The sequence below is a fragment of the Cajanus cajan genome, chromosome 9 (genome assembly GCF_000230855.2).
Source record: "Cajanus cajan strain Asha chromosome 9, NIPB_CcT2T_4, whole genome shotgun sequence".
NCBI lineage: Eukaryota > Viridiplantae > Streptophyta > Magnoliopsida > Fabales > Fabaceae > Cajanus > Cajanus cajan.
In genome coordinates, this window is record NC_138525.1 from 8,172,525 (window position 1) to 8,188,632 (window position 16,108).

Below are 16,108 nucleotides of genomic sequence, written 5' to 3' on the forward strand. Positions count from 1 at the left end.
GGCCCGTTTCCCTCTGGGAACGGCCCGTTCCAGAAAAACCCAAATAGGCTTTTTTACAAATTTAGAACGGCCCATTCCACTTTTGGAATGGCCCGTTCTACTACCTCAAAAATAACTTATTTACTTTGTTTGGAACGGCCCGTTCTGCTACCTCAAAAACAACTTATTTACTTTGTTTGGAACGGCCCGTTCCACTTTTGGAACAGCCCGTTCCAGCGTAAAAAAAACAAAATTTTATAAAAATTTTCACAAATAATTTAAATTGTTACAAACCTTTAAAATACTCAATAAAAACCCCTTTAATTAACTAAAATAACTATAAAAATAATCTTCATAAATATATAAAAATAGATAATAATTGATATTGTAATAGTAAAAATTCTGGGGTGTTACAGTTATGATGATGAGACATGATAATATAATATGGGAAGGACATATGAAAATGTGATATGAGAAAAGCATGGTCTTGATTGACATGCATCATGTGCATAAATGTTTTTAAGGGTACGATATGAAATACACCACCAGAGAAGGCCCCCTAGTGTAAAAGCTTTGGGGATTAGTTCTTGGGGATAGCTCAGTTTGTAAGTCTCAGTCTCGCCCATTGTGTGCATGGGATGTATCTTGCGCGGCTTAGTTATCCCGACGAGACACTGGTAGTATGTTCTTCTAGTGAGAGTGCGCAGAGGGTGTGACCCAGCATGTACTCCTAGACTACTCTTTGTGTATTGCTAGCGGCAATATGCCATGTGATATGTTACTGGCGCCACATGAATGATAAAATGTAGTCCGTGTCCATCCATGTTCATTTTGATGTTATATGATAAATTGATATTTTTATGTCTTGAATGAGTGAGATGCGATATTATTATTAATTTATCTGTGTTATATATGTTTTTTTGTGTTTGGTTATCCGGTGTATATTCCTACACTGTGAGCCAGAGTGAAATGTTTCTCACTCTCTTTTCTTGTGTTGTTTTTCCTTGACTGTCTTACAGGTAATTATCAACATGAGACTGAGGATGTTGGTGATGAAGCTTAGGCTTCTATGTTGGGATTTGCTCTGATAGGACATGTGACATCGGGGCATAGATAGAATTAGATTAGAATGTTTTTATTAAATTATTTAGGAAGACCTTATATTATTTCTATGTAATTTTCGCTGATTAAGCTACTATTTAAGTTATGGATGTGATACCCTCTATTTAAACATGTTTGGTATTTTAATTATGAAAAAAAAATTATTTTATTCAATTTTTGTTATTTGTGTTATGGTATATGGGGTAGAGGGTGTCACATTAAGTGGTATCAGAGCAGGTCGATCCAATCGGTCGTGAGTTATGTACTTATCATGATTCTGTTGTGTACTCTGACAGTGTTTTGTTTGTTGTATACTTTGATGATGCTTTGCTTTGATAATGATGATGACGATGTTCTCCTTGTGTTGATATTGTTGAGTTTTATACTGTTAGATTATATTGTAATTAGAGGAATGATAGATAGTGTTAGCTAATATCATTATGACTGCTCTTCTTCATTCTTATAAGTGCTTAATTGTTTGATACTTCTTGCTTACGTAAGAAATAATGGATGAGTGATATGCTTGTGTTGCAAGCATATGTGCGAATAGTAGTAAATGAGATATTATGCTAATCAACTAGAAATTATTGGGACCTTATATTTGGCTGAGACATTGATTTGTCGAGTGTATTGAGAGTTTATGGTTGATGGAGTTTCTGTAATCTATAGTTGTAGTGATTGAATCCAAGAGATTATGTGTTGAGCATTGGAGCTTTGCGTGTTCTTGATGAAAGGTCGAAGTGTTGATTTCCTTAAGTTTTGATGCTTGCATATTAACCTTGTTAGGGGTTAGGTTGCATGAGGATTTTATTTCAGCTCTAAGTCTTTTTTGTGGAATATGTGAGTTGTTTTGGTGTAGAATTGTAGCTCAGATATGAGTTTGAGGAGGAAAGGAGTGAGTCTGAAAGGATAGAGGTATTTTCGTGGCTTTAGAGGTTGATACACTATTTTTGTCTAGTGTAGGGGATGTTTGCACTGCAATTTTGTTGTGCCCGTACGAGTTCGCTATTGACGGATTTAGATTTGATGGTCTTCACAAAAGTTGTAGCCTTGGATGTTATCTTTCCAATGGAACTAGAATCAGGTAAAATAGAGGTCTAGTCGTAAGAATTGAATATATCTATTTTGGTTTTTGAATTTTTAGCTAAGAAGATGATCTTTTAGAATCTCATGTCTTCATAGAAATTAAAGCTTATTCTTTTAGCCTTCTTTTGAGATAGGTTTAAGATCATTTGGATGAGTATAACTCTCTAAGTATCATTTTCTTTGGCAGTTGTTGGAGGGATATGTATGGTGGCATGATGTTTTGAGTTGTTAAGCAATACAAGGATAAAAGCTAATTTTGTTATGATGTCTTGAGGTGTTATCATGTGGATTGAAAGGTTGTTTAAGGTTGTATTATGATATGTGGTAAAGTTGGTTCATGTACACGCTATATGGTGTAAATGGTGATTGATTCATACGTGCTTAAGAATGGTATATATGAAGGTCTAAAGTAGGTATTCTAATATGATTTGATATGCATGTATGTTAATATGAGGATAGATGACCTTATGGATCATGTGACACCCTTACTACCCCAACACATATAAATAAATCTTGTAAATAAACTAAAGAATAAAATATTAAACGTTGGTAAAAAGGGTTCACATAAAACCTTCATAAATAACTAAAATAATTAAAAATAAAATTTAGAAAGTAAAACTTGAGAGTTACAAATTATTAGCATATAATAAATACAACTCTAAATCCATATAAAAATTTATCCCAAAATTCTCTTCCCCGATGTCACAATATCAGAGCACACCCACAACTCAACAGTTAACATTCTAGATGCCACCCAAAGCTGGATCTTCCTCACCTAAAACATCCACAAATTATACGGTGAGAAAAGAAAACATTTATATGAAAAGCACACAAGGAAAAACACAACATAATCATAACTTATACAAGTATTTCTATATATCATAATTTGTCAATCATTCATCTTCACATCTCAATTCACAATTACACCAATCCATCACAATTCACAAAAATCTTACAATTAACACTGTCAAGACCACGCCACAACTGAAACAAGTGATACGGGTTAATTGCCTCACTTATCCCACACCATGTCAGGGGCACGCTCGTCCTTGTAGCATCACTTACCCAAGGTTCGTCTCATCCCTAGTCATTAGTGTGAGGAACCACAATCACAATCATATTCCACACAATCTCTTGCAATTAACCCTATGCCAGGGCTGCCATATTTGACATAAGTGATGCGTGTTAATTGCCTCACTCATCCCACACCATGCTAGGGGCACGCTCGTCCTTGAAGCATCACTACTCAAGGTTCATCTCATCCCTGGTCATTAGTGTGAGGAACCACAATCACAATCATATTTACATCCATATAACATCTCATCTCATAGCTCAATTCCATATCACATACACAATTCCATATCACATACTCAACAGATAAGTCCAACCACTACTAGAAAATTGCAAAATAGCGACTGAAATTAGCGACCGAAATTTATCAGTCGTTATTAGCGACTGATTTAGCGACCGATTATGAAAAATCAAAATAGAGACCGATTTAGCGACCAAAATAAGTCATCACTAGAAAATCGGTCGCTAAATAAGAAATTTTGATTTTTTAGCGACGAAATAAATTCGGTCGCTAAATTATAAATTTTGATTTTGTTTAGCGACGGAATTAATTCGGTCTCTATTTCGATCGCTAAATTATAAATTTTGATTTTTTTTAGCGACAGAATTCAATTCGATCGCTAAATAATAGTTAAAATTAGTGACAAAATTGAATTCGGTCGCTAAAAAGTAGTTAAATTTAGCGAGGAAATTGAATTCGGTCGCTATTTCGGTCGCTAAATTATAAATTCTGATTTTTTAGCGACAGAATTTAATTCGGTCGCTAAATAATAGTTAAAATTAGCGACGAAATTGAATTCGGTCGCTAAATAGTAGTTAAATTTAGCGACAGAATTGAATTCGATCGCTATTTCGGTCGCTAAATTATAAATTTTGATTTTTTTTAGCGACAGAATTGAATTCAGTCGCTAAATAGTAGTTAAATTTAGCGACGAAATTCAATTCGGTGGCTATTTCGGTCGCTAAATTATAAATTGATTTTTTTAGCGATGGAATTTAATTCGGTCGCTAAATAATAGTTAAAATTAGCGACAGAATTGAATTCGGTGCTAAATAGTAGTTAAATTTAGCGACAGAATTGAATTCGGTCGCTAAATAGTAGTTAAATTTAGCGACAGAATTTAATTCGGTCGCTATTTCGGTCACTAAATTAGAAGTTTTGATTTTTTTAGCGACCGAATTAAATTTGGTCGCTAAATATTAGTTAAATTAGAGACGAAATTGAATTCGGATGCGAAATAGTAGTTAAATTTAGGTACGAAATTTAATTCGGTCGCTAAATCAGAAATTTTTATTATTTTAGTGACGAAATTAAATTCGATCGCTAAATATTAGTTAAAATTAGTGACGGAATTGAATTCGGTCTCTAAATAAAAATTTTGATTTTTTTAGCGACAAAATTAAATTCGATCACTAAATATTAATTACAATTAGCGATGTAATTCTATTCGGTTGATAAATATTAGTTAAAATTAGCAACGAAATTCTATTCGGTCACTAAGTAAAACTTAATAAATTTTATAAATTGCTTAAAAGTGATGATAATATTTTTGTTGAGTATCAATCCCATTTTCTTTTTTTTGTAATAGCAAGACACTAATTTATATTAAAAAAATATTTATATGCACTCCTACATAATTAATACCAATACTTATTTATGTGAAAAAATATTTAGAGGTTTTTTTTTACGATTAGATTTTTAGGCAGTTTTTTAATTAGAGTATATGAATTTTAAAATTTCTTATTTATTTTGATCCATATTTATAATATATATTTCTAAGTTATGATAACTTTATTTTTAAATGAATTTTTATATTTAAAATTTAAATTAGTATTTTATTAATGGTTGATAATTAGAAAATAAAACAAGGATAAATACATTTTTTGAATTTTATATCTTAGATTTAAGATGAATAAATATATTGTTAATTAATAATTTATTTAAAATGTTAAAATTTAATTTATAAAAATAATATTTTAAAAGAGAAGGGTTATAATAATATCAGTGTAACTTTTACTAAGTATTACATCGCTCAATAACTTTATATTAAATGTGAATTTTATAAATTCAACCGTTAGATTGAAAGTTTTTTACTCTTAGATCATATATACAGAATCTTACATGAATTCAAGATGATTTGATATTTCATTCTTGTAAAATAAAATTGACGTAATATATACATTTCAAATAAAATATGAGCATTTTGATTACTTTTAAGTTGTTGTTTAATTTTAACAAAAAATGATATAAACATATAAAGTGATATGAACTTTCAATCTATCGGTTGGATTTACAAAATTCACATTTAATATAAATTTATTAAGCGGTGTAATACTTAGTAAAAGTTATACCAGTGTTATTATAACCCTTATCATTTTAAAATATATAAATTATTACTTAAACATTTAAATTTATAATAAATAATTTAAATTGTATCATAAAATTAATTTTAAATAGAAATAAGTAGATTGTTAATTATAAAAGTAAGTATATATATAAATAAAGATTATTTAAATATAATATAATTATTATTATTAGTAATATAATTATTATATATATTTATAACAGTCCGGATATACCAAAATGATAAGGATCTAAAAATAATATAAGTATGAGATTGTATAGTTGAGGATAACTTAAATGAATTAATTTGTACTACTTATACTAACAACATGCATTGGTTTTTCGGTAGCTTATCTCATAAGAACTTCACAGTTAAGCGTGCTTGACTTGGAGTAATACAGCGATGGGTGACCTTCTGGGAAGTTTCCAAAAATTGTGTAATTGAGGACAAAACATGCTAAAAACTTAAGTATTGTGAAATAAAATCCTTAAGAAGCCAAATATGAGTGGTTCATAGCGACCAAATTTGCGACGTCTATAAAATTTAATAAAATAAAAAATAAATATTTAGCGACCGATTTATTCGGTCACTAATTTGGTCCCCTATACTTCAGTGACCAAAATGATTTCAACCATTTAGCGACCGAATTAGCGATCGAAAATTTTTCAGTCGCTAAATAGTTTAGCGACCAGGGTTTTAGCGACGGATTAAATTCGGTCGCTAAGGTAAATAGTGACCGATTTTTGCAATTTAGCGACCGATTTCAGTGGTCGCTAAATTGCATATTTTTTATAGTGAACAAAACAGGGTTAACACACCCCTCAAGCAATTCACATCTAGATCATCAATTCTTATCAAGTAATATAACAATAACATTCATAAATTAATATAATAATCAATGGAATTATCAATTTAATATAATTTTAACATAAACAGTAAAACCCCCAATTATTCCAAAACCTAACTCGCAGGCACTTTTCTACAGTTTCGTTCTCCCTCTTAGATCATCATTATTACATATTAAATATATATTTCTAATCCTCAACACATACAAAATTTAATGGGATTATCAATTCCTCAAACAGAAATCATCCAATTTTTCACAACCTAACTTACAGACATTTTTTTATAATTTCGTTCTCTCTCCCAAATCATCATTCTTATATATTAAATATATATTCATAATCCTAATTCCATACAGAATCACTTAAGACCAATAATTCTCTAAACATAAATAATTATAAAATTACTCATAATCCTAAGGGACTCTTCCCCTACCCAATTCCCTCATGTAACTCTCCATATAAATAATTCCCTTTTCCCCCGTACCTGGATAAACATCAGTTCAAACTAAAACAGAGATCTCTTGGTCTCCTCCTCTAAGTGCGCCTCAATCTTCAGACAGTGTAGAAGGGAAAGAAGAGAAAGTAGAAGAAAGAAGTCAGAACTGAAAGAAGTCAAAACTGAAAAAAATATGATTTTAGGAGTGTCAGAGCACTCGATTTATAGGCATCAGGATTCGCGGAACGACCCGTTTCAAATCCAGAATGGCCCGTTCTGAAATCTCACGTCATTTGTAAATTTCCATCCAGAACGGCCCGTTCTCAAACCAGAACGGCCCGTTCTGGGGTTTGCATTAAAACTCTCAACGGTCATATTTTGGAGCGGCCCGTTCTGAAACTGGAACGGCCCGTTCTCAATAAGGTTCAAAGGCCATTTTTGAGATCCAGAATGGCCCGTTCCAACTGGAAATGGCCCGTTCCTAACTAAGAATCATAGACTAATTTTCTGGTTTGGAACGGCCCGTTCCGGGCTACTAAGCCACCTTAATTGGGCTCTTGGCCTAGTGAAAATTAGGCTGTTACAGATCAATTAGTGGGTGTTTAGTAAGATTAACCTTAGGGTGTGATATCATCATATTGGAGTTGAGGTTGAAGATATATCCAATACAGTTTTAGGCTAAGTTATCTATGTATGATTTTTGATAGTATGAGGTAAGTTTTCTAGGTCTTGTAAATTCTAGCGGAGGTATAGCGTAGATTTATCTAAGATAGAATAGTTGTGCGCTTGAGTCTCTTGGGTTGGCTTATTATTATTAAAGATTTATTTAGTAAATTTCTAAGATAGCATTACTTTTGACTAGGTCGACTAGGGAGAGTGTTCTCTTTGTGTGGGATAGTAAGTGTGAGAGTAGTTTCCAAACTCTTAAGGAAAGATTGATTAGTGTTAATACTAATAGATTTAGTAAGTCTTTTGTGGTATATAATTGTGCTTCTAAGATGGGTTTGGGTGGATTGTTGATGCAAGAAGGAAAGGTAGTAGTTTATGTGATGGAAGACTTGTTGAGAAATCGGATTGATGTTGATTCCCCTTCAAGCTTCTCCCTAGATCTTTGGCTCCTTGATTCTTCCTAGGCTTGGCTAAGGTCTCCAAGGGAGGAGGAGACCTTAGAACCACCACGGTTTGGTGGAGAAACTCTCCCAAGAGGCGCCATTCCTTGAAGAAGAGATAAGCCCCTTCAATTCTCACCACACTCTTCTATGGAAGGGATAAGAGAATTGGATGCACTCAAAGAGGTTTAGGGACTTTTGGAAGAGAGAAATCTGAACTCAACTCAGAAAATACAATCTCTAATTCATCAAAAGTGTTTTACAAAGAAGGAAAAACGAAAATATAGGAGTAGGAAGCTTGGAGAGTAAGCTAGTCTTAACCATGGTTCACTAGGAACCATGGTAAGGTCTAGCTAACCACCCATGGTCTAGAGGCTTGGAGAGCAAGCTTCTCACTTAGCTTGCTTGGTAAGCTAGCTAAGGAGTAGCTTGTGCTTCAAGCTTCCAAGCTTGAGAAGAACCAAGCAATTTGGCCAACTGTGAACACAAAGCGTGAACACACTTCTAAGGTGGGCGGCCCATTGGATTTAATTTACTCCATCCGGTTTTAAAATGGTTAATTTGGTTTAGTTAGGTTCATTCAATGTGAATAGAACCTAGCTAAATCAAATCTATGAAAAATTAGGAGTAAAATGAGTCCAATATGTAAATTTTAGCCTAGGACCACCTTTGGCTAAATTGCTAGGAGCACACTCTAGCTTACTAAGGACACTCTTTATTTTGCTAATGCCACTCCTACTAGAAAAACTAAAAAGAATGTATTTCTAGGTTAGGTTAAATGGAGTCAAAGTGTCCAAGTAACCTACCCTAGAAACAATATACAAAAGCTACTAAAAAGGAAAATAAAGTGTCTCACAAATACAAAGGCAAAAATACACCTATACAAGTATCTACAAGTATGTACAATGGAAACTTCTTAGCTCAACCTTCACCCTTCTTGGTCTTACCTCTTCCAAAGGGATCCTTGGGGATTAGATTTCCATCATTATGTTTTTAGGCAATGGAAAATTCATGAGAGGAATTACCTTACCCATGACCTTGAGTTAGTAGTTATGATATTTACACTAAGATTTGGAGACACTACCTGTACGGTTCTAAGCTTGAGGTATTTAGTGATCGTTAGGGCCTTAAATATCTTTTGATCAAGGGAGATAGTTGGAATTTCTTAAGAACTAGGATTTTAATCTTAGTTGTTATCTAGGTAAAGCCATTGTGGTGATCGATGCTTTGAGAAGGGAACCTTTATATTTGCCTTTCGTTATGATTAGAGAGATGGATCTTTTAGTTCAAATTAGGGATTTAAGCGTGACTTATGAGGTTACCCTTAGTAGTGTGAGACTAGGTATGACTCGAGTAACGAGTGGATTGTTGAAGGAAATTGGAGAAGCATAATTAGTTGATTCATTTTGGTGACAAGACATGATGAGGCTATAAGACAAGGTAGCGGATAAGAGTTGCCTTGGGTATCACTAGTACACAAAGGGTCTTTTATGTCGCGTATTTTGAGCCTTTTACGTCAAAAAAGGCTCCGACGTTAATACGGGAGACGTAAATTTACTTCGCCTCTGAAAGACGACGTAAATTTACGTCAGAGATTCTCCCAGACCGACATAAAAAGGGACCAAAAACATGCCACAATTTTACGTTGGACAACGCCATGTCCGACGTAAATTTACGTCGGCCATTGCAAGGCTAGACGTAAATTTACGTCGGACAAGGCCATGCCCGACGTAAATTGTGGGAGTTTTTTTTTTTTAAACGTTTATAAATTGATATACCCAACACCTGCATATAAATATAGTCCAGAATACCAAATCTAAACCAGGCAATCCAGAATAGAAATTCAAATTGTATTTCAAAATTGAATGACAAAAAGAAAATAATATATCAATATTAAAAAACATAAATTATGACAATGTAAATCCTATTATCCTAAAAAAGCTATAAAACATGTTTGTCAATGCTATCTAACTAACTAAACTAACTATCTATCAAACTATAAACATAATATCTAACTAACTAAACTTAGAAAAAAAGTTGCCCATTGTTCTCTTATCTTGAGCATCTCATCTTCGGGCAATGGAGATGGATCTTGAAAGACTTGAAACATTAATTTAAGTGTCATTAATATGCAATGTTAATTATTCTAAAGGTAAATATAGTTAAATAAATTTTGATATGAATTACCTGCGCCCAAGAATCAATAATACCCGCAGAAACTATGGCTCTCATCCAATACATGATGTAATTAATAGCCACATTCAAACGAGTCTTGTTGCTTATTACACTAAAATGAGAAACAAATAACTATTAATTCCAAAGTCAATAAATTTAAATATTATTGACTGTATGAATTAATTTGCTAACCTTAGGGTATATGAAATGCAATGACTTTGATGATCTGCCTCTTAATATATTAGCTCCAGACACGATTCTAATTAATTGAAATAAAAACAAATGTTAGCCAATATATATAATTACAGTTTTAAAACATAATGAAAAAATTTAGTTACCCATGTAATTGGCTTTTAATTTCGTGGCTTGGTTTTCGATGAAGTGAACAAAACCACACCACGGTATATTCCTTAGGAATGATTACCATTAACTTCCAATGGGACCTACATTGTATGACAAACAAATCAGTTAAAAAATTACCATGATTAAAAAACCAATTAAAAAACTAACCCGTCAATGTATGGAGCCATGTATATATGTCTTCTTGAGTCACTCATCCATGTTTGCATATATTGTTAGATTTGGACCTGAGTGTTTCCTGATTTTTGGATGGATTGAGGCTCAATAAATCCATATACTTCTGCTTGTGCTTGCTCCACACTCAATTTGTCCATGTACCTAACACAAATAATTATTATAAGTTAAATGTAATTATTGTAAATTTAGACTCATAAAAGAAAATATGACTTACATGGCCCACAACTGTATGATAGATATATTTAACATGGAGTTTCCCCCAACAATCTCTAATGCATCAGGCAGAGATATGTATAGTGGAACATTAGAGCTATCAACTCCAAAAACTCTAATGTCCCACTGCAATTGAATTGGCTTCTTCTTTAATCGTGGTAATATGATTAGAAGCTTAGATATGGGATCATCCTCAGCTTCTACGATATTAGCATCATGAACATGAGGTTCTCTCATGACCTCCTTACCACGATTGATAAAATCCTAAATAAATAATCAAAATTAGTTAAACAATAATAGAATTATAAGAATCTAAAAGAGCAATAATATAATTACCTTTGCCCGTGCTGAAAGCGGCATGACCAAACGTTTTGGCCAAGATAAGAATGTGCCGGTTGCCTGCCCCACTAGTTGAACCTCTGTATTGGGCAAAGGCACTAGAGCAGCAGCATCTTGAACTTGGTCAACCACAACTCGTGTCCAGTCTGGCTGTAGACGGACACCATGGATGGTTGAGCCACCCTCAAATACTCGGCTAATAGCCACTAACCGTGGGGGCTCATCCTCAACATATAACTGACACTGGTTTGGTACATCAGTGTGAGTCTGATCTGGTGAGGGATCTAGAGCAGCACAACTCCCTTTAGTGCTGACTCGAACACCATCATGAGCAACTGCAGTCTGTTGCTGAGAACGAGCCAAAAGTTCAAACTTCTGTTCAAACTGTTTTTCAATATTCTTCAGTTTCTCTTCAAACTGCATCTCCAATCTCTGCTCCAATCTCTTGATAACCTCTTGACTGCAAGAGTCGACAATGTTCCTCGATGATCGGCCACCAAAGAAATCTTGGTGGCTCCAAGAACCACCAACACCACGCACACGACCTCCGTGCTCTAGCCTTCCTATGGCCGTTGTGAGGATATCATCCCGACCATGGGAAACAAATGAGCCCTGGGTGCTCTGCTCAACTAAACCCTCCTGCAACATATTAACAATAAGTATACCCTAAACTACACTTATGAATTAAATGAGTTGAAATGAAGAGTCTTAGTTTGTATATTTTTACTTACTATTTTATTAGCAACGACCCTTGCAGACTCAGAAGTCATTTGCCCATCTAATTTTGTCTGGGCTGCTATCCACATCTCATGGCGGGGAGGTGACTCCACACGGTCAGCAGACTCAACCCCTGCTGCCTCTGCCCTAGCCTTCTTCATTTCCTTTTTTTCTTTCATATCCCCCTCTTGACAATAGATGGGGTTCATCATTCTTGGCCTGTCGTTCTTGGGCAGCTATTCTTTTAGCCTGCAATAATACAAAAAAGAAAATGAGATTAATTAAAATATACCTTAAGTATTTGTGTCAATGTAAGAGTTATCAATAACTAACCTGCCACAAAGGGTCCAATCGAGTGGCACGAAATTGCATACACTCCTCATTAGTGATCTGGTACTTTAGACAGGGAGTCTCATTTTGTCGCTCTCCAAATACTTACTCCCGTGTCAAGAAAGTCTTGAAGTCTCTCCACCTGGTGGCCAGGGCAGATAACATCTTCCTCCTCATGACCTCAGTGTTGGGAATGTCAAAATTTTGCTATGAAAATAACAACAATTAATAAATAATATATTTAAGTTATATAATATTCAAGGGATGTGAAAGTATATACCTGAATATCCTGCCACATAAGGTTCTTGTCAACCTCCTGAACGTCATCCCATGATGGAATGATAATAGAAACATGTCGTCGAGTTAGGACTCCCAAATAGCTCTTAAACTTGGCAGCATTTGGGCCTAATGCCTTGCCAGAACGAGGATCCACCTCAACCGGTGTCCTCTCCTTGGCAATGCGCCCAGCTGTCAACCCAGACAATCGGGTGACAGATCTACCTTCCCTCCTTCCACTGCCAGACCCAGAATCCTCCATAATCCTGAAAAAATTAAACTCTCATTATTAAAACAATGAATTAACTGAATAGACAAATAAAGTAAAAAACATAATAACAATATAGCAACATAATAACTAATAAAAAAACAAATAATACACAAACAGAAACCTATTAGGTTGGAATGTTTTCCCATATTCCTTCATCATGATCACTTCGAATAGCATGTATTTCGTCCACTTCATGGTCCGCAATAGGACCAAGTGATCTGCTTGAGAAAGACGGTGTCTCATGCATATCTAGAGACTCATCTTCGTGAGTTCCATGCATGGTTCTTCCTTCGAGGACCACTGACCATTTCTCATTACATGGATCCCTGACATAAAAAACTTGTCTTGCTTGATATGCCATAATAAAAGGTTCATCCTTATAGCCGACCTTATTCAAATCAACCAAAGTAAATCCTAAATCATCTGTCTGCACACCCGTATTGCCATCAACCCATTTACACTTGAACACAGGCACTGTAAACGTAACATAATCAATTTCCCATATGTCTTCTATGACTCCGAAATAACTCATGGATGCTGTAATGGGATTTTTATCTTTTGAACTAGCAAAGTGCACAACCTCAGCCTGAATTGTAACCCCACTATTTTGTACTCTACTTTTGTCATCTTCTGTCTTTGTATAGAAACAATATTTGTTAATGTCATACCCACCAAATGTAATGACATCGTTGTTAGGCCCACGCGCAAGTCTCAAACATCCCATGTCTTTACCTTCTTGTAGGCATTAACAAACATATGTGGTGCCGCTGCAAGTGTTGGGAATGAGATAGCCAACGAAACCATTGAGACACCAACGGCAAATTTCTCAATGAGGTCATCCTCAGTAAGATCAAGAACCTCAGGGCTAAATACAGAACCGTTATCGTAAACGGATAGGACCACAAGCCCGTATGAGAAGGGCCTAATGCCAAGCTTGGCAAGCAAGGCAGCTTCAGAAGAGCCAACCTTGTCTCCCTTCTTAATAAGTTCAACAGGGGTAATGATTTCCATAATACCCTTGTGAATCTTCGTAGGAATGTTCAGCACCTGTAATAAGAGAATTGTCGTATATGACTTTTTTTTGTTAAAATTGTAATAAGCATAAAAACAACAATGATTATGACCATTTTGTTTCTTGCTTTGAAAATAAAAAAATTATATTTAATAAAATTGTTTTACAAAATCATTCTTTGAGCAACAGTTTAAATAATTTCCAAATTTTAAAATATAGTCATAGAGAATAAGCATTCCAAAACAATATTTATGACCTGTTTAAACAATTTCCCATTTTTTTTTAAATATAAGACCAAATTTCAATTGTTTGGCGTTCCATAAAACACTCTTTTTTCCGCTGCTAAACTCTAAAAAAAATAATTATTAAATATTGTTTCATAAAATAATTATTAAAAAAAAATCAAGCACATCCAAAAATACATGGATGAACATTCAAATAATGCAACAAAAATAAACAAGTCAAAATAGCAAAAGAAAACTAATAAAATGTAACACAACAAGCCAACGAAATGCAAAACACAACTTTGACGGTCTTAGTAACTTGGCCTAACAAATTGGACTATCAAATCATAAAACACAAGATTGAAACAAATTACCGGAATCAAACCTTTGATTAGAACCTTGCATTCGCGAAAAGGTAAATCAGAGCACTATAAACAACATCCATCCTTAAACCCTAACTAAGTAGTCATCATAAAAAATTTAATGGTGACTGAAAAATACAGTAATAAAACCACAGGCAGCAAAGCAACATTATCATTACCAAATTTATCAAGCACTGCATGCATGACGGAAAAAATCAACCGAACAACAACAAAAATTAAAAACTATGCAAAGAAGAGTTTAGCTTGTACTAAGCAACTTCCTCGCTGACCTCCTTCAAATCACCTTTAGTGAAAATCTTCTTCTCTGCTTTGGTAGGTTTGGGGGCCATTGCTGATGATGCTGGTGTACGGAACTGAGAGTTTTGCATGGCAAAGTTGAGGACCAAAACGGTGCCGTCTCTTTAACCTCTTCTATGGATGGAGAGTTTGCGTTGGGAGAACAAGTGACGGAAGCCAAGTAGAAGATGAAGTTGGATAATGCTGAGTTCATATAGGATTTTGTCAATGTATCTGATGGCCCAATTCACTTCGTGGTCTCTTTTTCAAGAGCCTTGCTATTTGCATTTAGCATTAGTTGCAAATTTTTTGAACAAAAGTTCTTCATTACTTTCCCAATAATAGAAAAAAATAAAATATCAATTTTTATATATTAAATACAAATATTTGTCTTATTCCAAAAAAAAAATATCTTTGTACAATTTTTTAATTTTTTTTTATCTAATTTAATTCTTATTTATTTATATAATAAAAATAACACAATCTTGACATATTAAGAAAAAATAAAAAACATAAACATATATATATATATATATATGATATAATTTATCTATAACATATATATAAAGAATATGTTATAAAGATAATAGTTTGATTTAATATACATAACTTTATCCTTATAATAACTTTTAAATTACATTATTTTGTATTTAATATATATTAGTATTTTAGTTTGTATATTGCACAAACATATTTATTATATACAATATAATTAAAATTTATAAATAAATAAATACTATATTTATATATATACATATAATTAAAATACACAAATATATATAATTGATAATTTATTTTTAAATGTTAATATTTAATTAATATATATATATACATATAATTTTTAAACAAAATTTAACAAGATATTCTTCGTGAAAATTAATTTCCAAATAAAAATAAAATATTATCTTTTATATATTAAATACAAATATTTATTTTTCATGTTTAACAAAAAAAATTTAAATATTAATACTTAATTCATAAATAATTATAATAAATAAAAATTTAATTAAATAAAAAATTAAAAAAATCTCTACAAATTCTCTCACTGAAAATAATCATAAATATTGTGTTTGGGGGAGGATGGGTGATATAAGAGGAATTTGTGGGGAGGGAGATGGATTAAAGAAGATTTAACAAAAACTATTGTGTTTGGTTGAGGTGATGTATGGTGAATTGTGAGGAATATACGATGGGTTCTATTGTTGCAGTAATACCCTTACACGAGAGTAGGGGTGGACAAAACGAACTGAACTAAACTTATAAAAATTATACTGAACTTAAAAGTAGTTTATATGAACTGAATTAAACTAAATATTAGTTTAGACAAACTGAACTGAACTATTCTTTTGTATCATTGAATTGAACTGAACTATATTATAAAAA

General features: G+C 33.2%; 2 protein-coding genes across 5 annotated transcripts; both read right to left on the minus strand.

The window, feature by feature from the left end:
- Positions 1-226: 226 nt before the first annotated feature.
- LOC109791565 (uncharacterized) lies at positions 227-15,430 on the minus strand. 4 transcript variants are annotated; one of them, XR_014429783.1, is made up of 10 exons: positions 14,733-15,430; positions 12,564-13,877; positions 12,287-12,490; positions 11,234-12,202; positions 10,899-11,161; positions 10,658-10,825; positions 10,486-10,590; positions 10,340-10,406; positions 10,160-10,259; positions 227-2,941 (listed from the first exon to the last, which is right to left on the minus strand). XR_014429783.1 is itself a non-coding variant. In XM_083063965.1 (6 exons), the coding sequence occupies exons 4-6, from the start codon at positions 11,882-11,884 to the stop codon at positions 10,723-10,725; spliced, it is 1,017 nt and encodes a 338-aa protein (XP_082920091.1). In that variant the 5' UTR covers positions 11,885-12,202; positions 12,287-12,490; positions 12,564-13,877; positions 14,733-15,430; the 3' UTR covers positions 10,428-10,722. The 4 variants fall into 4 exon arrangements, 1 of the variants encoding a protein (XP_082920091.1); XR_014429782.1 differs by having other exon boundaries at positions 10,486-10,825; XR_014429784.1 differs by lacking the exons at positions 12,564-13,877; positions 14,733-15,430 and having other exon boundaries at positions 10,486-10,825; positions 12,287-12,529.
- LOC145949217 (large ribosomal subunit protein uL10-like) lies at positions 13,542-14,817 on the minus strand. Its single transcript, XM_083064098.1, has 2 exons — positions 14,719-14,817; positions 13,542-13,877 (listed from the first exon to the last, which is right to left on the minus strand). The coding sequence occupies exons 1-2, from the start codon at positions 14,815-14,817 to the stop codon at positions 13,542-13,544; spliced, it is 435 nt and encodes a 144-aa protein (XP_082920224.1).
- Positions 15,431-16,108: the final 678 nt, after the last annotated feature.